The sequence below is a fragment of the Manacus vitellinus genome, unplaced genomic scaffold, assembly GCF_001715985.3.
Source record: "Manacus vitellinus isolate BGI_N305 unplaced genomic scaffold, ASM171598v3 scaffold_30_pilon, whole genome shotgun sequence".
NCBI lineage: Eukaryota > Metazoa > Chordata > Aves > Passeriformes > Pipridae > Manacus > Manacus vitellinus.
In genome coordinates, this window is record NW_021940291.1 from 2,765,499 (window position 1) to 2,790,053 (window position 24,555).

Consider the following 24,555-nt stretch of genomic DNA (forward strand, 5'->3'; position numbering starts at 1 on the left):
TCCTGTGACAGTAGAAAGAGCAGAGATTGATATATTAGGGGATTTTTCAGGAGCAAATACTGGCAGGTCAACCTGTGGCATATCCCCAATAAGCTTGTTTGTTCTTGGGAGCAGATGTGTGCCATTTTTGTCAACTTTAAAAAAAAATGTATTATTTTTCTGTGTGCATTTGAAGGGTGCAAACAGCTATGGACAACTTGGTCTTGGTCATAAAGAGGATGTGCTGGTACCTCAGGCACTGAAAGATGTTTCCTGCAAATGTCAAGACATTGCAAGCATTGCTGGAGGAGGGGGACATTCTGCAGTTATCACTGGTAAAAACATTGCTGTTGCATGGAATATATGGCTTCTAATCATGCTTTTTTTGTTTCCCTGATGGTTTGGTGCTGCCACCTCTCTGTGGCTGCTGTTTCTGAGCAAGTACAATCCTCAGTTGCAAAACAGGTTCCCTCCCTCCAGTTAACTCAGTATTTTTGGGAAATATTTTGGAAATTGGGGAAATTCTCTTTTTCATATATTGTGTGGTTACTTTGTATCTTGTGAGGTCTGTTTCTTCATCTGTTTTATGTAACAGCTTTTCATACAAGGAAGCCAATTTTTCTCTGTTACGGATAGGGGAGTGGGAGGGAGGAGTGAAGTGAGAGGTTATTCAGTCTTGAGAAATATTAAGGTAAGGAGCAGAAGATAACATCTCGTCTTTGAAAGGTTCTGTTGTGTGCCACAGCTAATTATGGGAAAGAAGGAATACAGACAGATGTGAATGTGATAAAAAAGTTCATCATGCATCTTATCCAAAGAGGTGCCTGTCTTACCATATGGATTGTCTTCCTTGACAAACCCAGCTCTCCATAGCTGTAGTTATTCAGAGATTTTAGATGTATCAGAAACACCTGTTTCTGTTACTTTTTACTTGAATGTAGTGCCTAAAGTGACACATAATCACTGTCCTTATTTGTCACAGGATCTCATGGATGTATGTTTCTCTTTTTAGTCTGTGAAGTGGAACCCAGTTTGTTTTGTTTGTTTTTCTTCCAGGTGGAGGACAACTCTTTGTATGTGGCCATAACAAAGATGGGCAGTTGGGATTGAATCACACAGAGGATGTGCTGCACTTTACCTTGTGCACTGCCCTGTCTGGCTTTTGTGTAAAACAAGTTGCATGTGGCTGGGATTTTACAATCATATTAGTAGGTAAATCTGTCTCTCCATCTGGTGAATGAGAGGCTGGACATGAGCTGGCAATGTGTGCTCACAGCCCGGAAAGCCAGTTGTATCCTGGGCTGCATCAAAAGTAGCGTGGCCAGCAGGTCGAGGGAGGGGAATTGTGCCCCTCCACTCCACCCTAGTGAGACCCCACCTGGAGTGCTACATCCAGCTTTGGGGGGTCATCAGCACAGGAAGGACCTGTTACAACGAGTCCAGAGGAGGGCCATTGAGATGGTAGAGGGCTGGACCACCTCTCCTGTGAGAAAAGGCTGAGAGAGTTGGGTCTGTTCAACCTGGAGTAGAGAAGACTCTGGGGTGACCTTATTGTGGCCTTTCAGTACCTGAATGGGGCTACAAGAAAGCTGAAGAGGAACTTTTTACAAGGGAATGTAGTGACAGGACAAGGGGTGACGGCTTTAAACTGAAAAAGAGCATATTTAGGTTAGTTATGAGGAAGAATACTGTGAGGGTGGTGAGACACTGGAACACGTTGCCCAGAGAACTTGTGGATGCCCCTTCCCTGGAAGTGTTCAAGACCAGGATGGATGGGGCTCTGAGCAACCTGGTCTAGTGGAAGATGTCCCTGCCCATGGCAGGTGGGTTGAAACTAGATGAAAATCTAGTTCTTACAGTTCTGTTCCTGACTCTCTTTCACACTGTCAGCAATGTGTGTACTTGGGAGGGTCATAAGGCCAAAATATTTCTCCTGCTGTTTTTAGAGTTGATGGTATAACTGTAGAAGTCAAGGCCACTCCCAACGCAAACCATTCTATGATTCTATGTGCTGGCACTCACAGGTTTTAAGCTACTTGCCTTGCAAGCTAAATTAGTCCATGTTCCTTGTATCCCAGTGAACTTCAGACCCTTACTGAACATGATGTGTAAGACCAGAAGCCTATGGCCTCAAGGACTTTTGAATGGGACATGTTAGGTCAGTTTTTGAGCTACTTGGCTGTGTTATTTTGATGGTTAGAATGTTACGCTGCTTTGCTTTTGCTCACGAATTCACTGATCTCGCTCTAACACTTCATTTTTTTGCAGGATCGGGCCTAGTTCTGTCCTGTGGGTCAAACTCTTTTGGACAATTAGGAGTTCCTCAAATTTCAGGTCCATACTTGATTCCACAAAAGATTGAGGTAAAGATTTAAAAAGGATTGTAGTTTATATTGCTTCTAGTAACTTACAGAGGTCGTCTGACCTAAGTGGGCTCTAAGCCAGACTCTTCAACTATTTTTTTATACAGCTATCTGTTACAGCAAACTTACAAAGTAAAGGCCCAAACATGGTCATCGACCCAGAAATGAAAGCTAAGGCTGCTTTTCTTGTTGTATGAAGAAGTTGCCCCCTTCTAACAGAAAGTTGTCCCTTTCATTAGGGATTGTAACATTTCAACGTCTGCAGAATGAGCCATCTGCTCAGATGATGTAAAGTGATGCTAAAGGTAGTGAAACTGTGCAAATTTACTCCAACTGAATATGTGCCTCAAGTTTGTAAGGTGCTGGATACCTTTTGCTATGTGAAGGGCTTGTGCCTTCACTGTACTTTGTTGCAGGTTTGTGCAAATACTTCAAACCAAACCAAACCTACAGTAAACCACCCCTGATAAAAACAAATTGCATTATGGAGTTCAACAAACTTGGCTATGCCATTTCTTTCGATCTGTTGCTCTTGTGCATCTTGTGCAACAGTTCTGTTTTTTAAGTATATGTTGTTTTTTTGAGTGTGTAACTGTCAGAATTTCTTCCCCCAAAGTGAGGACTGTACTATTATTTCTTGGCTGTAGAAACAGTAAGATAAAAATAAGCTTGGTCACCCCCAAAATAATAGTAGTGTGATAAAGTATGTAGCTGCAGGAAAACTAGAGGTGTGAGAATAAACTTTGATTTTATCACTTGAGATTAAAATGATTTTTACTTTTGCATGTAAATGAACCGACAAGTACATTGACTTGCTTCTTTTCTAACCTCCAGTATTTACCACACAATAATAACTTCCAAGGAAGAAGAATGGAAAAATTAGATAATAATTTCTCTGCTGTCCAGTATCTTCAGTGATAAATGCTGGACTGTAACTCATGCTGTTCCATGTGGAAGTCCATGGTGACATTTGTAGGTGACGTGCTGCTGAGTGTGAACAGGGAGCTCGGAACAGCTCCAAATTAATTGCTTTATAATGTCTTAATTAACAGACACTGAGACTTCTGTAACGTCAGAAAAGCTTTCCTGTTTTTGGCTGTAAGCCTAACATTTTCAATAAATTTCTCACAGGAATTCCAGTTTACACTGTAGTCTCTTATTTGGACAACAGTATTGAAACTTTCCCATCCACACAACCTCTCATATCTAATGCAAGCAGTAACTTCAGAGGAGGAAGGATCCTCAGACAAGAAATTTAGCCTCATGGCTCATTCCAGATACTCCTTTATTTTTTTTATTTTGGGAGAAGGAGTAACCTCTCATGAGTAGACTTTAATTTGCCTAATGTTTCTGTGCCCTCGATGTTTCCTGGCAGCATTCATTCCAGTATGGTGCCTGGAAATTTGGTAGTATTGACAATGCTAATCTGAATCTCTCTCCTCCCTGACCACACACACCATACATTCTCGTGGAATGTTTGCTCTTTTGGTTGCTATCCTATTAATGCTTGGGCTTGATGCCATCTGTTTTAAGTAGTGTTACATCTGTGAGAAGAATAATAAATTTGTAGAGTACTTGGGAGTGGAGAAGTGCCAGAATTGGTGTACCTTGTGCAAACTGAGCTCACTAATTTAATGCAGACATGACTTGTAGTCTTCTTTTGCGTGATCATGTTGGGCAACCTTCAGTGGTGTAGGTGGCACTGTCAGTGGTATTGTTGATGATTGCAGGACATGGTGAGACTGAAGAAGTTCACACTAATTTTTATTGGCCAGAATTTTCTTTCCTTGTGATAAAGAGTGTTGATATGCATTGTGACATGCAGGCTGGAATTGCAAGAGCTATTTTCATAGTGTTCCACTTCAGTTTGGCCTGTTTTGTTTTTAGAGGCACTGAATGCAAAAAAGCAACTAAAATACATTTTTTTTTATTTTTTTAATTTGAGTAGTCTCTCAAAGAGAAGGTGGTGAATGTCGCTGCAGGACTGAGACATGCCCTTGCTGCTACAGGTAAATATGTCATAGTTTTAATATCTTTTCAGTAACAAATGAAAGGGAGTTTTAATGGCTTGGAGGGGGAGAGGGAGGGAAAGAAAATGGAGTTTATTTTAGTTACCCCGTGTTTTAAATGTCACAGAGAAAATACACCTGAAAGTCATACACAGTAAGATTTTGATACAAATTAACTGGAATAGTAAACATACTAGAAACATGTTTCTGCAAAATAGTGATGAAGGGCTGTCCTCCAAGAACTCAGAGTGATAGTATATTAATAAACTAATTTTCTGATGGGTGGAAAACTTACTGGTTTCTCCTGTTCTGAAACAAAACATGAAAGGAGTTTTTTCAGGAGAAAAGATTTCTGATCAGTCAAAATATCTTCTTAGGATTTGAATTCATTATAATATGCAGAATAATTTAAGTTTGTATACGATGTTTCAAAATGAAAGCCACATAAAATGTGGCTTTTTTAATAATGTAATTGAAACTGACACCTGGAAAAGTCAGAAGAATGAAACTTGACTTTTATTCAGGGGGCACAGAAAGGATCTGCTCCATTAATTTCACTCACACACCTTCAAAAATCTGTTCCTGACTCTCTTTCACAGTCTGCTACGTGTGTACTTGGGAGGGTCATAAGGCCTAAATATTTCTCCTGCTGGTATTAGAGTTTATGGTATAGCTGTAGAAATCAAAACCTTCCATTTGGCATGGTTGTGTTAAAATTGAGGAACGACAAACTACACCTGCTCTTCTGTTTGGTTTAGTTTTGCAGGAATTTCAGTATAGATTCCAAGTAGTGGAGTCTAGCTGAAGGTGCAAAGGAGATGCTTGGAAGAATAATGGAATCTCTGATGCTTGTATGAATAATGGGAATTAAGCTTCCCTGAGCTCTGTGGTCAGTGAACGTCTTGATGCAGATCTAGCTCAAGTTTCTGAAAGCTCTTGAGGAGAAGACAAGTGACTTCCTTCTCTCAGTTGTGCTGGACTGCACAAATGAGAGAAGAAAAGTGAAGAGAAAGTCCTATGAACGTTGTATCCATTCCTGAGGCACTACAGCTATGGGACTTCTCTTACTGAGTCCTCAGTAATGTCCTAATACAGCCCTGAGAGCTGAGTCAGGTTGCCTCGTGCCTTCTTAGTTTTCTTACCTGTATAATGAGACTATCATTGTGTTGCATGTTGACCTCACCAGGGTTATCTGTATGGTTTTTGGCATAAAGGCCTTTGAAAGTGTATTTTGAATCAGTGAAAATGAATTGAATGTACCTTTGATTAATGAGTTAAGTGATTTTGTTGGTGGTTGATGTGTTTTAATCTTTTATCTGTGTTTACTCCAACAAGATAGTGGTCTGGTTCTTCAGTGGGGAACTGGTATGGCAACTCGGGCAAAGCGTGCAAACCAAGGAAAAACTCTCCCCCTGTTCTTGACAGCAAAGGAACCCTGTGAAGTGACAGGTAATCCAGGAGTCTGCTTCCTTTTTTAAAGGTGGATAGAGCAGAAATATAGTTTGGAGTGATACGTACCATCCGATGTATAAAGCTGCTTGGTGTTACAAACACGTAGTGGAGTACCTGAAGGATAGAATGGTCATAATCAGTGGGGGAAAATGACAGCGAGTCTTGCAATGTCTGTGACCCAAAAGCAGAGACTTCTGTTACAAAATGCATCATCATCCTGTCACACTTGTGTGGAATGGTACCTGCTGTACAAATTTTATGAAACTGATTTTTCTCTAGGCCTGGAAGATGTAAAGGTGAAGACAGTTGCTGCAAGCTCCTATCATTCAGTGTCCCTCACAGGTAGGCCTTAGGTACAGAAGTGAAAGCTCTCAACCTATAAAGGTTTCTCTGCTTTTGAAATGGTTGTCAATTTTGCTTAAACTGTTGAAATTTGATTTGTCCTAGTTAGCGCTGGTTAATTATTTTGTAATAGTTTTGGATTTTGAGAAATTTCCTTTTTTTTTTTTTTTAAGAGCTGGATTCATGTTTTGAATTCTCTGAATTTTGTGTGTATTTCCTTGGGGTCAGGTGTGACATAGCCCTTAACTAATTAAGAGTCTGGGCTCTTTACTTAATGGTTAGAAGCTCTGGAAGGATTTGTTCATGTGGGTGGGTAAGTCTGGAGCTGCAGCAGGATGCTCCGTTGGATGGCTCTAGATGGTTGACTGCTGGAACCAGTGCAACCCTTTGCCCATGGAGAAAGGTTGGTGGTTGCTTGGTGGTTGTCCCAAGAAAGACAGCAGAAGCTGTCTATCCACAGCAGTGTGAGCTAGTGCCTCTGTGTGGGGCAGTGCTGTGCAGGGGTGTGAGATGGTCTGACTCTGCCTTAGGTGGCTCTGCAGAGCTGTGCGAGGTGATGTGAGAGCACAAAGCTCATTTAAAAAGTAGGAAGTTGCTTTAATCAGGCACTTCCATAATGTCTTCCATTTGTTCTTTGATCTTTAGGCAGTGCTCCCATGCTGGAGTATTAAGTATCCAGTAATGTAAGTCTAATAAAGATTCTTCTTTTATTTTGACAGATTGGGAGAACGGGAAACAGAATAGCTTTTCATGCTGTAATCTTACAGTTTTGAAGTGTGTAAAATATATTGAGCCGTATGAAGACAAGTCTTTGCCAAACTTTATAGGAACAAATTCTTAACAAATCTGCAGCCATCTGGTACCTCTGTCATAATTAAAGGAGCACTGGAGTATTTGCTTATGCAGATCTATAGAGATTTAGTTGTATGGAAATGTTCCAAGATGTAAATTATGGTGAATTCTGAGACGCAAAGTGTATGCACGATTAGCGAAGAATAGCTCTAAGAACAAATGAAATCTACATTGGATAATTAGCACTCTGTATTTAGAGCTAACAGATTATTCTTTTATTCTTTTGCTTTTTATTTAAGAGAGCGGTCTTTTTGGCAGCAGGGGCACCAAGATTGACACCATAAGTGCCAAAGACTTTTGTAATGTGATGCTCTTGCTGCCCTTTGTCCTGCAAGATATTGTCCTGCAAGATAGTTATACTTTGTATTTTAGAGATACTTGGTATAGTAAAGATACTACTGCAGGGTGTAGTATTCAAATAAACATTTTTTTTCTAGGAATGTCTTGCACTGTGGTGCAGTTTTCTTTGGCTCTGTTCCATGAATCACCTGCGAGTAGGATACCAAACACTTGCAGTCAGGCCAGTTTGGGACACAACTGTTGAAGTGGGTTGTTGCAAATGGGAATGGTCGTTCCTTTGAGAAAAGGATGGTAAAGTCTACTTGTATCCAAACTGGCCTGAACCCTCCAGTGGTTAGACTATGGTCCTAAGTCTTAGTGCTTGAGCTTTTGTTAAGACCTACTCAGGAAATGAGATAAGGGTTGAGCACGTGATGTTTCCCAGGATAAAGCAAATGCACCTTCTGGAGAAGAAAAGGAGGTGACCGAGGCAGTATGTGTTACTTGTGGAACATGACTGGCCATAATGTTTTTCCTATGTTGAAACAAGTTGTTTCTGTCACCCCCTTTTCTTTTTCTCTCCAGAAGGTGTATGTACTTCACGCTGTGAAGGAATTTATCAATTTTAGGGGAGAATTTGAATGAAACAATTGCTTGACTTGTTTTCCTTTTCACTTAGTTGTGTTGTTTTAATGAGGGACTTGGGAAGTCCTGCAGATGACTGTCAGTAATCTGTAATTTGACAAGTACTGACTTCTCCCCCCACTCCCACTCCTTGCCTGTTTTTCACCAACAGTAGTAAAGTAGAATTCTCCTGGCTTAGTCTTCCTGTTAACTGTTACCAAAGGGAGATAATTAAATATATTGTAGCTTAAGTCTTACTACTTTTTCTTTTGCCTCTGAACGATTTACTTCTGCCATGCTGCTTGTAAATAGTTCAGTGCTGACCAGAGACTCCTGCCTTAAGTGTTGTGAATGTGTGCTCTAAACAATTCCATGTTGGAAATTATATGGCTTCCAGTCTTCCTGGGCCCATGATAATGTATTTCATGTCTGCAAGATTTATTTTTTATGCTTGCAGCTTGTGCAGGCTGGCAAGGACTTCAAGAGAGGTCTGACACAGGTCCTGTTCTCTTAAGTGTTTTTTGTGGATTGTATTTTTTGACCATGGAGGCCTAGAACCTGGGAGGAATGGTTCTGTGCTGAAAAGATGGAACTAATGATATGTAATATCTGCAGAAGGACTCATCTGAACAGTGTTAGTGTCCATTGATCCTTAGGCTGTGAGTAGCTCCAGCTTGCATTGCTATAAAGTATTGTGGGCGTTTCTGTAAACAGAACTATCCCTATGGTTGGAGTCCTGGAATGTGCACTTACAGAAATGCTTGTTCTAAAAAAGGGGTGGGAAAGACAAGTGGTTACTGACAAAGTCTCTCAGTAGTTGTCTGGCGTTGTTTTGGGGCATGATAATATTTTAATTTTGCCTTGTGATGGGTGGTGCCTGCTTTAGTTGTGTGTGTAGCCATGTGTCCAGTTCCTTCAGGAACTGATTGTGCAAGGTGAGACAAGGAGCCTTAGACTGTCCCTGCTTTGGTGGACGTACTGAATTTGCTCAAGCTGAAGAAGGCAGACTTGTTATAAGCACCCTCATATGAGTCTAGCTCTTGTAAGAGGCTGGGAGACTGAAGCATTAGGAGCAGCCAGCCAGGCTTTGAAGAATCCCCTGTGCTGGAGGGGACTTAAATTATTTGCTGCAATCCAGGAAGTTATTTGCTGGACTGAATCAAAGCTTTGGAATGGAGATAGAAGCTGGTCTGCAAAGACAGAGTGGACCAATAGGGACTGCTCAGTGAGTGTCTCCAAGGTGGTTTGATTTTTTTTTTCCCCCCTCAGAGAAGTTGACTACTGTGTTTAGTTTTTTAATAAGAAATAATGTTTGTTATAAACATCTTTAATTCATCTTTGAGAGGCTCACAGTAGAGATGAGGTCTAGGCAGTTTGACCTGAAAGCTCTGGTGGCTTCAGGGGGTCCATATAGCCCTCAGAAAACAGGCTATCATAAGGCTCTTGCAAATATTTCTGATATCTTAGTTACAGTGTGGTAAAGAAGGGTAAAGAAAGGGTAAGGAAAACACAAATTGAACGAAACGTTCTTTCCTCAGCATCACTGAATTGAGACAAAGACTGTATCTGGTGGTATTATATGTATATCTCTCTTACTTCTCTGTCTGTTGTAGATGAAGGACACCTGTATGTCTGGGGCAGCAACAAACATGGACAGTTAGTGAGCAAAGAGATCTTCCTTGCTGAACCCAAGAAGATTGAGACTCAGTTTTTCTCACATGAAAAGATTGCAGCAGTTTGGAGCGGCTGGACCCACTTGGTGGCACAAACAGGTAGAGTATCTAAAAGCCAGTAACAAATGGCACCAAAACAGTAAATTGTCTTTCTTGCAGACAATAGTTGTTCTTTCTTGCTGGTAGTGGCTGGATGCAGAGTTTTGCAGTTTCACCCGAGCAGCACTTGTCTCTTGAAAAGTGATGAGGACAGACATCCTTTGGCTTCTGTCCCTGAAGATGGGGTGGATGCTGGTGCCTGCCTGGCATCTTTAGAAATGCTGCAGCATCTGCATGTACACGCTAGAGAGATGCAGCCTCTCTGCATCATCAGGTTGCTGGTATACCAGAATATATATGAGCTTCTAAAGATCATTCTGCTGGGTGAGTTGTGACAGCTTTGGAGAGAAAAGCATTTGGTGGAAAACTTGCTTCAAAAAAGAGTAAGGTAGGAAAATATGGCTGCAGCTTCTGACATGTGTGACTATTTGACAGGAAGATATGGGCAAAACTCTCAGGGAACAGGAATTAGGGAGAGGGGAAGATAATCTTGAGCAAGTGTCTGGCTGAAAGGTGTGGGGGCATAGATATATACTGTTCCCAGGTTCTCTGAGTGTTAGCTGAAACTCTTAGGAACAGGCATAGCCAAGAACCCTCTGTTTCTGCCATCTCAACTGAAAAGACATGGTCTCATTGCAGTAAGTGAAATAAATTACATGGCTTTGCAGCACTGTACTAACCTTTCTGTGCTTGAAGAATGAGTCTGGCTTTTTGTGTGGCTGATCTTTTAGTAGAGTTTTAAGGACAAATAAAATAATGAGTGCATTTGTATTGTTGCTCCGTTGTGAAACGCAAAGGCAGGAGAGAAACATAGATGAGATGGAAAGGTGAGACAGACATCTGAAACTTTTGTGGTGCTCATGTGTGAATAGGCTGTGCTGTTTGCTTCTCCTCTTGTAGTGTGGTGTGATAGTTAAGGCTAACAGGGGGATGGAAGTCTTCCATAGAGCAAAAGGAGCAGCCAGAGCTATGTTAGCAGGGTTAGCATGTGTGCATTTCTGCTTTTGCCTTCAATAAACTGCCAGGGGAGGAACTGAAGAGCAAGAATGAGTCGCATTGAAGACTGAAGAGCCTGTTGAACTGGCAGGACACAACCTGTTTGTTAGGAAAACTGCAGAAGGGACCACATGTGTTACTGATGTTTTCTGGATTCTGTGATTATGGGTAGTGGTTCAAGGAGTGCTTAGCCTTCAGCATGAGTAGTTTTATTTAAATGGAGTTCTTGCCTACCAAAAGGTCAGCAAGAGCTTAAGTGTTCTATTAAATTGGTGCTGCAAATCCTGCAATGGTTGCACAGTAATGTCCCTTGCTCTGTGAGAAAAATTTCTGTTTTAATGACTGTATGCTGTGAAGTCTTGGTGCTAGAATTTGGAGGGATGTGACACATGACTAGAAAAACAAATTGGTTGTTTTCTGTTTCATAGCATTCATTGTTTGACATCAAAGTATATGCGAGAAATGTCATGTAAAAAATGTGCATTACTCTGGCTGCTCTCTTAGCTATTTAAGAGAAACGTTTGAACTTTGATTTTTAGAGGATGCTATACTGAAGATTTCAGAGCTGTAATCAATGCTACATGCTGCTTGGAAACTTTTTAGGGGAAGTAAAGGAATTTATCTTAATCTGTAGTTCTTGAATAAAGTGCTGTCATTCTCACTGGAATAGAAAGGGTAGAAAAAAGACATTATTCAGGGTAACCTAATTTTTAGAGAGTCTTGCCAAAATGGTTTGCTTGCTTCGCTGTTTCTTAATACCTACCAAGTAAAACTTCCCCAAAGTTCTAGTGCCTTCAGTGTTTCACCTAGTCAATACTTGTCTGTAGCCATTACAGAGATGGAGTATTTCAGTATTTCTACAAAACCAAAAATAGTATATCAAGTGACTAGCAGAGTTATTTTGTTTGTGAATGTTTGAAAGGAATTTAAATAAAAATTGGCTGACTTTTTGCATCTGCATTAGAAACCTGGCCAAGTGATGTTAGTGGCATAAGTTATTGCTGAAACTGTATTTTGTGTATTTAGAATTTTAAATGTCTTTGAAAAGCAGTGGACCTGAACCTAAATCATCTGGAATAAGGTTTTGAATGGCCTTTGGCAGCCTCTAGATACCAATCAGAATCTCATGGGAATTCAAGAGTTGTTCAACTACTAGATCTAGTGTGAGCTAAGCACTTAACTGTTTCTGAAAAATCATTTGCTACATTAAACTTGCAGCTAAATAACTGAAAAATGCAGCCCCGATGAAAACTCTTCCCTGCATGCAGTTTCTTCTCCAGTATTTTTACCTCCTTCTAGCAAAGGGGGAAATGCTGCTTCAGTTTCCTGGTGCTGAAGTCAAACCAGTGATCTCCAAACATTATTCATCAGTAAAATTTTTTTGAGCATGCAGGCCCCAATGTATTTATACTTATTTATTTATAAATTGTAGACATATACTGCTGTAGTATGTTATGCAAACTATAAAACACGCACAATAGAAATTTTAAAAATGATGAGATAAAGATAAACACTTCTTAAAATATTGCTTTTTAAACTAAATTTAAAACATTAATAATGTTATAAGTAAATGAAACTTATGCTAAAATATAGCAGCAAAAATTTATTAAAGATTTATATAAAATGCAAATAAGCAAAACAGCACGCTGGGCTGCCAGGGAGACCCCTGCTCCACTCACAGCCAGCAAAGCAGTGGGCAAAACCAGTATTCTTTATACCATTGTCAACTCCCTTCCCATAGTCACTTGTTATCCTTCTGTTGGATCCGAGTTCGCAAGCCTGGTTCTGGTTGGTTCTTTTGCAAGCTCGCTTTCAGTTGCCAGGTACTTCCCTTTCCATAGTTTTAGGTAATTTTTCGTCCTTGAGGCCTACTGTGTGAGTCTCTCCAGATGTCCATCTTGGATCCTTTTTATCGTCTTCGTACTTGACCCTTTGATCCTTGTCCTTCCCTTCGTTACTTTAGGCGTACACATTTAGACAATATACAAAAGACTTATTCAGTAAGGCATAATAACTTGTTTTGTCAGCTTAAGAACTGCAGCTGCAGGACTATCAGCTTATAGTACTGACAGGTTAATTACCCATTCTGCAATTCACAGTCTTTCCGGCCTTAACAGAACATTGATTACAATAATATATATATAGAAATATAACATGCAATACTATTGAATGAGTAAATTACTTTACTACTACTAATTTGATGAGTCAATTACGTTACTACTACTAACCTATTACAATAATTTATTAATAAATATATTTATGTATAATTTTTTTCTTGCCCTGCAGTGGATTGTCTTGTGCATACCCAGGGCTGGATAAACTCCACTTTTGAGACTACTGATATAAATGATTCTTGCTCACTTTACTCTGGAGAGTTCCACAATTAGTGGAAAGGAAGCAAAATAGTGTGATTTTTGGATGTGAGAAAATAGAAGGAAGAGATATGTAGTATGTCGCTTGTCTCTTCATTGTGGAAGGTAGGAACATTGTTTTGGAAAGGCATTGCAGTGTATAGGGATTTTGCTGCATGAAAGAATGAGTAAGTTTTTTTTCTAATTAATAATCTCACCATGAGGCAAAACTTACAGAAGATAGTTGAATTTTAAGAGGCCATTACAAATGTTTAGAGTTCTGTTTAAATTTTTTTTCCCAGAATGTTAATCCTGGTCAGTGTAGTAATAAAAACTCATAAGTGCAGCTGTCTTGACAGTAACTAAAACCTTTTCTCACTGAAAAGACACAGGAAGAAACTGGACACTGTTCATGTGTAAATTCACAAATTCTGCCAGTTCAAAATGACATTTTGATCTTTATCTGCCAGGTGAGCAGTGTTTGACTGCAGAACTAATGGAACAGTGAAAAGTAAATGAGTCAGTGATGTTGTTAAAAGCAACCATCTGGAGGAATGGTGTGCAGTTTCATGGTTGCAGTGGTTTGACACTTTCAAAGTGTTTTAAAGTGCCAGGCAAGTTACCAACTTTATCAGAAGAGAAGGACCACAACATAAATATTTTCGTCTTCTGTGTTAAGCTTTCCCTCTTAACTAGCCTGTTCTAAGATTGCTTTGTTTTTCCTCCATGCTGTTGGCAAAACTTTGTACTGTAACATAAAGCAAAACACACTTCTTTTCATTTCTTCCCCATCCTGTCTTTACAAGGGATTTTAATTGTACCTGAAATCACTTTAATACCCACATTTCTTTTATATCTTATGTTCTACCTCATTCAGCAACAGTTTTGAGAGTCCTATTTTCTGTCATTTCTCTTTAGAGTTTGATCAACTCTTTTCATTTGCTGTTGTTTCTATCATAAAGCAGTTTGGATTTAAGATATTAATTCTTGAGAAATTAATTGCTTGACTTAGAGATGTTAAAGAATGTTTTCATGAGATGTTGTGTTTTTAATCCTTACCTTTAACTGATGCCCATTGGCTCCAATTCTTTATTCTTTTTATCATAGAGGTATCTTTTGGGACTATTTCCATTGTACACACTCTTACTGTAAAATAACTCACAGAATCCTTCAAGACAGACAACTGCTTTTTTTCCTGCTTCAATTATTGATTCCTATAGAGGAGAGAAGCACAATTAGGCTTTGTGGCATCACTGGTACTCTTTCATAATAAGTGCTATTACTCTGCTACTAACAATGGTCCTAGTTGATGATGGTTGGTCCAGAAGGATGGAGGTTGGGAGGCCCTGGTTGCTCTTTTGATCAGGTCTCTGATGATAAGATATGAACTTGTTAATATCTTTGGTTTAGTTATTATTTTCTGCGTGAATGCTTGTATCAGGTGACTCTCAGCCTGCTTTTCAGTGGTGACAGGGCAGTACTGTTACTGCTCCATGTGAAGGCAGACCAGGTGCATTCTTCTGGCCTTGGACTCCAAGTGCAAGTATTAGTCTCTTCAGACAACCACTCTGTAAAATGATTTGCTTCCTTTCCAGCACTCTGCTTAATGGCATAAGGAGCACCACTACATTATGGGTGATATTATTTCTGCATAATAATTAGCAGCTGTCATGCATTGCTCTGCTTAACAAAGTCAACTTTAATTTGTGGTCTTTCTCAAGTTAATACAAACACTTTGAGGATAACTACTGAAAGAGAGGTTATTGCTTAGATCATTTAAAAGAGAGCTAAGTTGTGGCCTATAATGCTGAAGATGTAAATTAGTCTACTTTGGGAAAGATAGAACCTATCTGACTTGAAGGCAAACCTAAATATAACAAGAGAGGTATTTTAAGGACTTAAAAGTGAATCATCAACTTCCATTCAAAACAAGTTATTTTCTTCTTAACTGGGATGCCTGATAAATAACCTTCCTTAATCTGGCCTGTTTTATGATCTGTGTGTTCTGCTGTGAATATGTTCACTAATCTATTTTCCACGTAGCATCACATGAAATTATGCTTTGTTTAAGCTCAGATAAAGAATTCCAAGCTCTTTCACTCAAAAGGAGTTACCTCAAAAATGCAGTTATAATGGTATTTCTGCTGCCTGTGCAAAACTGCCTACAGCAGTCTTGGAAGATCAAAATGCCTTGACATAGTCTGAGTAATATTTTGAATCCTCATTCCAAATGTGCATCTGAATTTGTGCGTCTTTGAACATTCCTTGATGTCATCGTGTCATTTAGGCTGTGTAAAACCACTCTGAAATGGTCTGACATGTTAGTGACCTACACAATAAAGTAGAACCCATCTCCTGTTTTTTTTTTTTTTCCCCGAAGCAAATGACAGCGTGTCCCTCCAAACACCCTGAATAGACCGAGAGAATGTTTCTAATTATCTGTCCTGAAAAGGAGGATTACTGCTGCAGTTGCACTTCTACGTGCCTGCTCTGACGGCAGTCACAAGGTAAAGCTATTGAGCTTGGCTGGTGAGCTGTGTAGCTGCAGGGAGGTGAAGGGGAAGGACGTGGCTCTGGCACCCGAGCAGCACAGCCTCAGCCCACTAGAGGTCCTTTCCACTTTGCTCTTGAATCCAGGCTCTGCAGCCTTCTTCTGGAAAGCAAACTTTCTCTGCCTTGAATTGTTCAGCTGCTCCCTAGGACAGCAAATATTAATTTGTGTGTGTGTTTATATATTTTGATGCTTGTCTCTTTTTTGGCACTGTAGCCGACAGTCAAACAGTTTGAAATTGGATCCCCATGTGAGGTAACTATATTTCATGTGGTAGGATGCTGGCTTTTGGGAAAGTAGGTGAAATAGTAGAAATTAGCTAAATCAAAGCCTGCAAATTCATAGGAACCCCTGAACCCCTTTGAAGCAGAACCTGCAAAATGAGTGCTTAAGAAAGAAAAACTGTTGTCCATTTGCCTAGGGGATAAATTTTAAAACTTCAGGGCCTGTCTGGAAGGTCTTGTATTGGATTATGAAGGGTAGAGCATGGCAAGGAGAGAGAAAAAGATGCACAAGCTTGGGGACCAAAATTCAGCTCCCAATGAAAGGTGGGAGCTGTGGGAAATTCAGTGTGCAATAACAGGATTAAAGATTATAGATGCATATGGAAATTTACATATGCAAAATCGTTTTCTATATTGTCTTCAAAGCTGTCTCCTTGTTCCATCACACATTCGTGTTTCAGCTTTCACGGTAATTATTTTTAAATTGTGTTCTAGATAGCTGTAAATAGCTAGAAGATGTTGGCATGTTTCTGGCTTCTTGGGCTGACATCATTCCTTGGCTCTTACAAAGTTAAGAGTGTGTGTGTCTGTATGTTGTTTTGTGATTCTGCACTCCTATTCCTGCTGCTCCCTGCTGGGAGTTACTTTTACATGACTTTGGTAAAAGTATTGAAGAAATTCATTCAGTGGTTTGATTGCTGAGAAGGAGGCTGGGATCAGTGTGAACTGAAGGTACATTCTGAAAGGTTTAGTATCAAGTGTTCAGAGTTGTTCATATGCAAAGATTTGTTACAGAAGCTTGATAACAACATCTTCTAAGTAACTGAGTTGTTTCTTTGGTCACTATCCCTCTTTTGCCTCTCCTTATTCTTAGTACCTTCCAGTTGGAAAGTAAATAGCTAGGCATGTCAAATGTCACTTGTGTGTGAGAAGAGGTGTCAGGAAGATGCTAAACTGTCACTAATTTTGATTGAAGGTACTCATTGTAAAATAGAAACATGAGTGATTGGCATTAGGGACAGAGAAACTTATCTCAATATTTATTTGAAATTCCCCTTGTAAGCTATGCTGTTAGTATATTGGCAAATGGAGATTCAGGTGGTCTGGGAAGAGTAGGATTTAAACGGATTTTTGTTAAATTTAGCTCGTGAATGTTTTTAGCAAGAATTGTAAAACAGGAGGAAAACAGTGATCAAAAATTTTTTAAGGTCTTTTCTGCTCCTTTTTTGTGTGGAGCAGCCTAGAGAATGCCTCTCCCACAGCAGAAGAGGAACATACAGTGCACAAGGCTAGTCTGTCCAGGTTCTTCTGGCTATGACTTCCTTTCATGGAAGGAAGTCTGTTCCTTCCTTGGGACAGGCTGCCCAGGGAAGTGGTGGAGTCGCCATCCTGGAAGTGTTCAAAATGAGGATACGGCACTTGAGGACATGGTTTAGAGATGAAACATGGTGGTGCTGCTTGATCGACAGTTGGACTTGATGATCTTACAAGTCTTTTCCAACCTTAATGATTCTGTGATTGATGCTTGCTTGGTCCTCTCCAGATGTATTTTACTAAGTACTCCATGGTTGGAGGAGTTTGGAAAATGACTTAGTCATCATTCAACATTATATTCTGGGGCTTTAGATCACATAGATCACACATGTGGAAAGAGGGACTGTGTTATATTGAATTTCTCTCTCTCTCTGGTTGTTTGTTTGTTTGTTTGTTTTTGTTTGTTTGTTTTTGTTTTTTTGCTGTTGGAAAAAATTATTTTTGTGGACCTAAGTAATGTGACTGACTGTCCTAACTCGACAGAACTTTGATCTTTAAAAAGCTTTCAGAAAAAATGAACCTTTAAAATGTGGATGTGGTATAGATCTTGTTCAGGTCATTAGTGTGTGAGATAAGGGATTCATTACTTTGTCTAATTTTTTTTTTTTACTCCCTTTTTGTTTGTTTTCTTTGGTTTCTGTGGTTGGATTGCTGCATTTTATGGCTAGCCATATATTTAGCAAATATAATAAACAAGGTCAGATACATTAGCAAGTATATGGAAGATTGGAAGGTTATGGGTGTGAAAATTCTAATGGGACCTTGCTGGCACCAGAGGGTCAGTACTAAGCTATGAAAGATGCTAAGAAGTGTAGATTAGGTTGAATTTATGGAAGAGTAGAAAAGCTAAAAGGGAAACCCCCGATCTCTAGCCATTTGAAGACCAGTTTAGCTGATCACAAAGAGATAATTATTTGTCTGACAGTATTACAGTCAATACAAGTTGCCTGTAACCCTACCATTCAAATTGGAAAACAAAAATATCTGCCTGGTTATGATGTGTGGACCATATATGGGATCTCTTTCTGCCAAAAGGATTTTGTTTGAGCTCTCAGCAGCATTTACTAAGCTAAGCATTACTAAGCTTAACTTCTGAAAGAAGCTGTATATGTATGCACAATCTATGCATGTAAGTGCATTGATCTTATTTAACCTTAATAGCATTTTAAGGCCATTAAATACTTGTTTTCATAATCTTTAAATGACGTTTCCTGCTTAGTAATTAATTATTCAGGCTTAATGCTCACTAATGAATCTTACTATTTGAACATAGGTAATGTGCTTCTTAAGAGCTTAGTGGCAATTGAGTACTTCTGAAAAACAGTGCTTTTTGGGACTTTTTTTTTTAAGAAACTAAAAATAAATGGGGGAAAAAAACCCTACGAAACCTATCTGGCTTGTTCTTTTCATGGTTACCTTGAAGTAATTTTCAAATAATGAATTTGAGTTAAGATACTATAGGATACATGAGATATATCAGCAGCTGTGAATTTTGAGTACCAGATCTGTAGTCTTATAGAATGACTCTTTTTCCCCTTCTCTGATACTTGGGAAGTATAATGAGATCTGCCAGGACAGTGTATCCACTCATTTTTTATTTGGTAGCTAGGCTGGTACCTTTGTTCTTTAAATTATTCCAGTTGTGAGGAGCCATAGAAAGATCTAACAAATCTGCACTGAAAAATTTCAGTTGGCCATATGTATTTCTTCCATAAGAGTGTAAGTTGTTTGAGTGCTAGGAATGGCTCTGTGATACCATAACACAAAGTTTTATCCCTGTCTTAAAAACTATGTGCAATAGGGTATTTAATAGGACACGAGGTTATAATTTTTGTGTATTTGTAAGCATTCACCTGACTTGGCTGGATTTTTGAGTGCTCTGAAAATGCCATGGCCGACCATGATGTCTGTTTTACCCCTTTTAGTCTAGTACATACACAGGTGTGGTTAGCAACTGATATTCTTTAGTATTTGTTGTATTTTTTTAAGCAAAATCAGGTTGTTTTTTTTCTGTGCTGTTCTGTGACTTAATTTCCTTAAAGATGGATGACTTTTTAATACAGTGCATGAAAAAATATCGCTTTGCTTATAAATATTGTTGAAATACAAACCATATGATTAATTCCTCCTATATTGTAGGAATGTATGGTTTTGTTTAACTTTGAATTATGTTGGTGTTGATCTCCAGTTTTTACTCTGTCAATATATTTTGGATACTAATTTTCTTTTATAATTATATGCATGGAAATGCAGACTGTGAGGGCACTAACACCCAGGATTAATCTGGTAGCTTGAGAGACTTGCAACCAAAAGCTAAAGAGGGCCAAGCCAACAAACTTTTAAGTCCAGGGAATAGGAACAGATGTCAGTACATGCTGGATCTGTCTGCTCAGAGAGGCACAACCCAGAGGCCCTGCAGCAAGCTCCTCTTGGTAAGTGAGGCTCAGTCTCAATGGCACTGAAGAACAAACAGATCATTCCTACTCCAGGGAAAATTCTGAAGGGGAGTTTGCAAGCTTTTTTGCACACTTGTTTTTTAAGTCCTCTTTTGTATAGAAAGAGAAAGAGCTATTTCAAGCCCAGTTTGTGGTGTGGTAGTTGAAACTCCAGCTGAACTCCCTCTGTTTTTGTAGTTCCTATTTGGACTTCACTGTCTTTCAGTGTATCTGCATATATTCTGTGTTGATTCCAAACGACTGAGATGGAGCTCTGCAGGTGAAGCAGAATTACATTTTCTGTGTTGCTTAGGATACACTTTAGGTTTTTGGGATGTTCTGCTGGATTTAAGAACTTTTGTGGTTCAGGTCTGCTTTCTTCTCTGTCTGGTATTATGGGGCCCACAGTATGTGATAAGAATAAAATAATCACAATAGTTTAATTTTGGGGACAAAGACCTGGATGATAAGAAGGTGTTAGCATCTGATTCATGCAGAAGAGAAACCCTAGGAGGGGTGGGATTTCCTGAGGTGACTCATGCTCACTTTTACTCAGTATCATTTAACTAAAAGAAAAATTCTAAACAGCGTTGTGAAGTGAAAGATCTATTCAGGGACAGTGCTTTATGTCCGTTTTGGTAAGATCTTTTTATCATGAGTATAGGAAATCCTTTCTTTCTAGAATTTCTAAAAACTTACCTTTTTAAAGCTGCCCAAAATATAGATACAGAAACACCTTTAGGAGTATGTTTTCCTACTTGTCCTTTCGTTTTGGCATTTCTCATCTTGGGTTTTGGACCTTGTAACAGCTGATCATTGGTAGGAATTTGCCTGTACACAAATGTATTTTTTCAGGCTTGTGCCTGCTAGTGACACAGCGACCTGGAGCCAAAACAGTTCATTTAAGAGAATATGGACAATAAAACATCGAGAAGTGAAGGTCAGGCTGTGGAGACAGTATAAGGGTGGCAGTGTGGATTACTGGAAGTGCATTGGGGTCGAAGAATCATCCTGACAAGTCACGTAGTCAAATGCTTTTGTCTCCTCTTGCTTGCTCACTTTGCTAGAGACAAATAAAGCAAACAACACAAACAAACCCAAAACACCTGGGTATGCAGACAGGTAGAAGCTGATTGTTGAAATGTGATGAACAATGCTGATGTGTCTAATTTAAAAATCTGGGGTAGTTATTTAAAATTCCTCTAATTCACCAGAGCTGTGCTGAAGCAAAGTTCATCAAAACCTGGTCACCTGTTTTAGTGCAGGAGAAAACTGGTGGTTCCTCTAGAAGCTGTCCTGTCTTGTATTCTGTGAAGCATGAATAGGAGGGTAGTGCTTCTTTTGATCAGTATCTGTTTTAATGTCAGGGAAAAGAAGGGCTTGAAAAAGCAGGAGCTTTTTGTTCTTCATTGCTGTTCCCTCCTTACTCCTAAGGAGAAAAGTTCTTGTTTCTTCCCTCTCTCACTTTCAAACCTAAACCCCTCTTATTAATTAACAGGCAGCATAGCACATCAATGCTTGTATTACAGCCCTGTTAATATACATCCTTAGGTAATCTTTAAACACAGATGTACTGGCACTGCAACCAAATACAGATGTTATAGTTATATAGAGGTAGTTGTAGACAGCTATTGCTTCATTGGGTAGATATCAGAAGTAAATCTCATTAGCATAATTCCCTCTTGGCATAGAATGTCAGGCTTTTTTTACAGGGTGGACTTGCATTAATTAGTAACATTCCTAAGATTTTTCTAAATTTTTAGACTTGCCTCCTGCTCTGTGCCTGTAGCTCTGAAATGCTGAAAATATCTCACAGTCAGTCTCCTAAAATGTGAATTCTAATGAGTTAGAGGTCTGAGCTGGAACAAGAAGGCAGGAGTCAAAGGGAACTCTGCTAGCTGGATAGCATGCTTCTGTATATGATGGAATTTTTTCAGACCATAAATGGCATTTGGATATTTCCACCCTTATGCAACCATTTACACTTTTGCCCACTCGGTCCCTGCAGTCTCCTTGATAATAACTATCTTGCCCATGCACAATTCAAAGTGGAATTTTGTGTTGTTTTTATCCCCCCTCCTGCCCTTAACCTTTCTTGGGGGTAGAGGGAGAAATAGGGATGATATTCCCGAGGGAATATGTCACCTTATTGCTCATTATTCATCTCTTGACTTCAAAGGGCATGAATTTTCCTTCCCATCCTCTTTTAGACTGTTTTGTTCCTCCTGTCAATGAGAACGCTCCTCATTATTTGAGGTGAACAGCCCACTCTGTCTTAGTCAATTGTGTTTGCTGTTCTAATGGTTCTGAGTCTGAACAAGGGGGATGATCTCCTGGGAGGCTCTGGAGGTGCCATTGTTGGGTTTGTGGTACTGTTCTGTTCTTTGTTCTTTTTTTCTTAAGAACAGCACATAGTTAAGGTTGAACTCCATTGTGTGTAGAACTCTACTGTTTCTGGAGTGACTTGAGGAAGTTAAAGCCACTTAGCAAATCACCTAACACTTTATTTTTATAATGCTTTCTATTTCTTTGTTGGTATTGTGATTCTTCAGAATCATGCATGTCTGAGGCTTGTTATCTAGTGAAATCTCTTGTGCAAAATGGTCTCTGATTATTTGTTCCTGGGAATGCATCTCGTGGACAACAGTGGAAAAAGCCCATTTCTTCAGACTGCCATTCCAGAGCATTTCTTTTGCTATTTTTGTGTCTGCCTTTTCACAGCATGCCCTCGAGTCTTTTGACAAGGTAAATATTAGCACTGGGAACTTAATTACCTTCACTTTGTTTATCTCTTGTAGACAGATGCCTGTTCCTTCTTAGATTGGTTCAGATGGCAATGGGATATTGAGAGTAGCAGGATTGCTTGCATACCCCAAGTTAGGCAGATTCACAAATGTTTGCAGCATTGGACCTGGAGGTAAGCACAGGTTAATGCTTTCCATAGGATGATTTAGAAAACATGCATATATTGCAATTTGTAATCTCTGAATAAGATTTTCTGTAGCACTGTACCGTGTTAAGTCTAATGGAACAAGACCTGAACCTTTGCCTCAAAGGGGATAAACTTCTAAGCAGTCCGTTTACAGACAAGAGAGTAGGAAATCAGACACAAGAAAATGATTGTGAACACATAAAAGCACGTACCTTGTATTTTAATAGTTCAAGGGTGTTGCTTTTCCAGAAAGAATTGAATAACTGCTTAGAAAGGAATATCTATTCAGTTTTCTGGGGAATGTTAGAGGAAGAGGTGCTCAGCTGCAGAAGGAAGGAAATTCCAGGTTAGGGAGGCCTGTATGGAAGAAAGCATATAACAGTGCAGAAGGGCATGGAGATATAAATATAGAATGTCAGTAAAAGTGTATGACTCATACTGCTGTAGTAGCATAGTGCAGAATTTAGTTGCAGAAGTACAGAACAAAAACCCTATGGTATACTATGATGCATTTGCAGATAGTTTTCCATAGCTGGTTAATGTTTTATGCATCCTGCTTTTTTGGAGGCATCACCAAATTGTGCTTTTATTTTTTTCCCCCTTCTTTTTGTTAGGACTTTGTTTTTAGATGAAGAGTTAAGTCCTCTATTGAACCTTGAATGCAGCCGTTCTGTTTGCTGGGTAGAGATGAGTTAGATTTGTTTTTAATCATGTAACTAAATTTAGCCAGCAATCTGCATTTTAAGGCATTGCTATTAAAAGTCTAAAAGTGAGATATGTATCGTAGTTTGAATTTAAAATGAGCCAGAGGCACAGCTGGTGAGGCAGTCATGACTCTAATCATGAGTGGAGGGAAATGAGAAGGGAATTTTCTCATCTTGCAGGATGAGTGCAAAGTCTGATAGGTGCTTTAAATTCTACCCTTGCCCCCAGCCCCCTTTCCCAGCTTTATTTCATGATTGCATTGACTTCATGACTTTCCCCCCATTTTCATTTTTTCAGTCAAGATCATATGTCTGTTTGATATCAGCAGTATGAACACAAGTTCACAAGCATTTGAATTCTTATATTTTAATTTTTCTTTTGCTTCATTCAGATCTTTGTATGGTACTTCATATTTCCAATCTCTCCTCTAAAAGAAAAATGGCATTTATCCCATCTGAAACCCAAACCCAGAGACAGGACTTCCAAGGTATCTGGAGAGTCTTGGAATTTGCCGTACTCAAAAGTTATTTTTGTTCAGTCTTTCAGAGCAGTGAAGTATTCTGTTAACTATGTGAATAATCCTATTGAGCAGGCATTGCCTGTCCTGAGACTTAACTTGGTGTTGACTATGGAAGCAAAAAAGAAAGAGCATATGTGGTTTTTAATGAATGGAGGTCAAAGGTCTTTAGATGTTTCATGATGTCCACAGTCCTGGTAAAGGTGGATCTGTTGGTAAAGTGCATGACAAACTTAGCAAGTCATGGAAACTGCAGGTTATTTCTAGTCTGTCATAGGGAATATTAAATTGACTTGATACACTGCCTTTAGCAATATTTGCTGTGCCCAAGCTCCCATTTCCCAAGGCCATTTTTCAGCCAGATCAATTCCTTGGCTTGGTTTACCTTCTCTGTCACAAACAGTTCAAGCACGATGAAGGGTGGTGGCCTAGTGGGGAGAACAACTATTCTTTGGATCCAAAGTTTCTCAGGCTGTCTTGATGTAAGGTGCCTAAGGAATTCTCAGTCTGTGCTTTGAATATTTTAGTCTGTGTTGAAAGGATGTCATGGTCTTGGTGTCTTCTCTTGGTGAGTCTCACACATCCTTGTGGTTTTACCTGCCTGGCTGAGTATGTTTCATTATATCACATTGTCATACAAGTCCTTGGATGTTCAATGTCTTGATATCTCCAGGAGTCTTTGAAGAGAGATTGTATGATTTCTCCTTTTATTTCCTTTTTTTTTTTTTCTTCTTAGCAGGAGGAATGGATCACAGTGAGAAGCCGGTTGTTTGTTGGATCACAGATGAGCCTCTGAGTCAAGTGGTGTGAAATCCCCTGTCTTGCCCACATGCCTGTGGTTAAATTGATCACCAGATT

General features: G+C 39.4%; 1 protein-coding gene across 1 annotated transcript in view; it reads left to right on the plus strand.

Moving 5' to 3' along the window:
- SERGEF (secretion regulating guanine nucleotide exchange factor) overlaps window positions 1–24,555 on the plus strand; it is a 148,987-nt gene that overhangs the window by 1,526 nt on the left and 122,906 nt on the right. Inside the window, 7 exon segments of the mRNA XM_008922081.3 lie at window positions 176–314; window positions 1,036–1,191; window positions 2,248–2,342; window positions 4,291–4,351; window positions 5,687–5,800; window positions 6,083–6,145; window positions 9,514–9,672. Of these exon segments, the coding sequence (XP_008920329.2) occupies window positions 176–314; window positions 1,036–1,191; window positions 2,248–2,342; window positions 4,291–4,351; window positions 5,687–5,800; window positions 6,083–6,145; window positions 9,514–9,672 (787 nt within the window).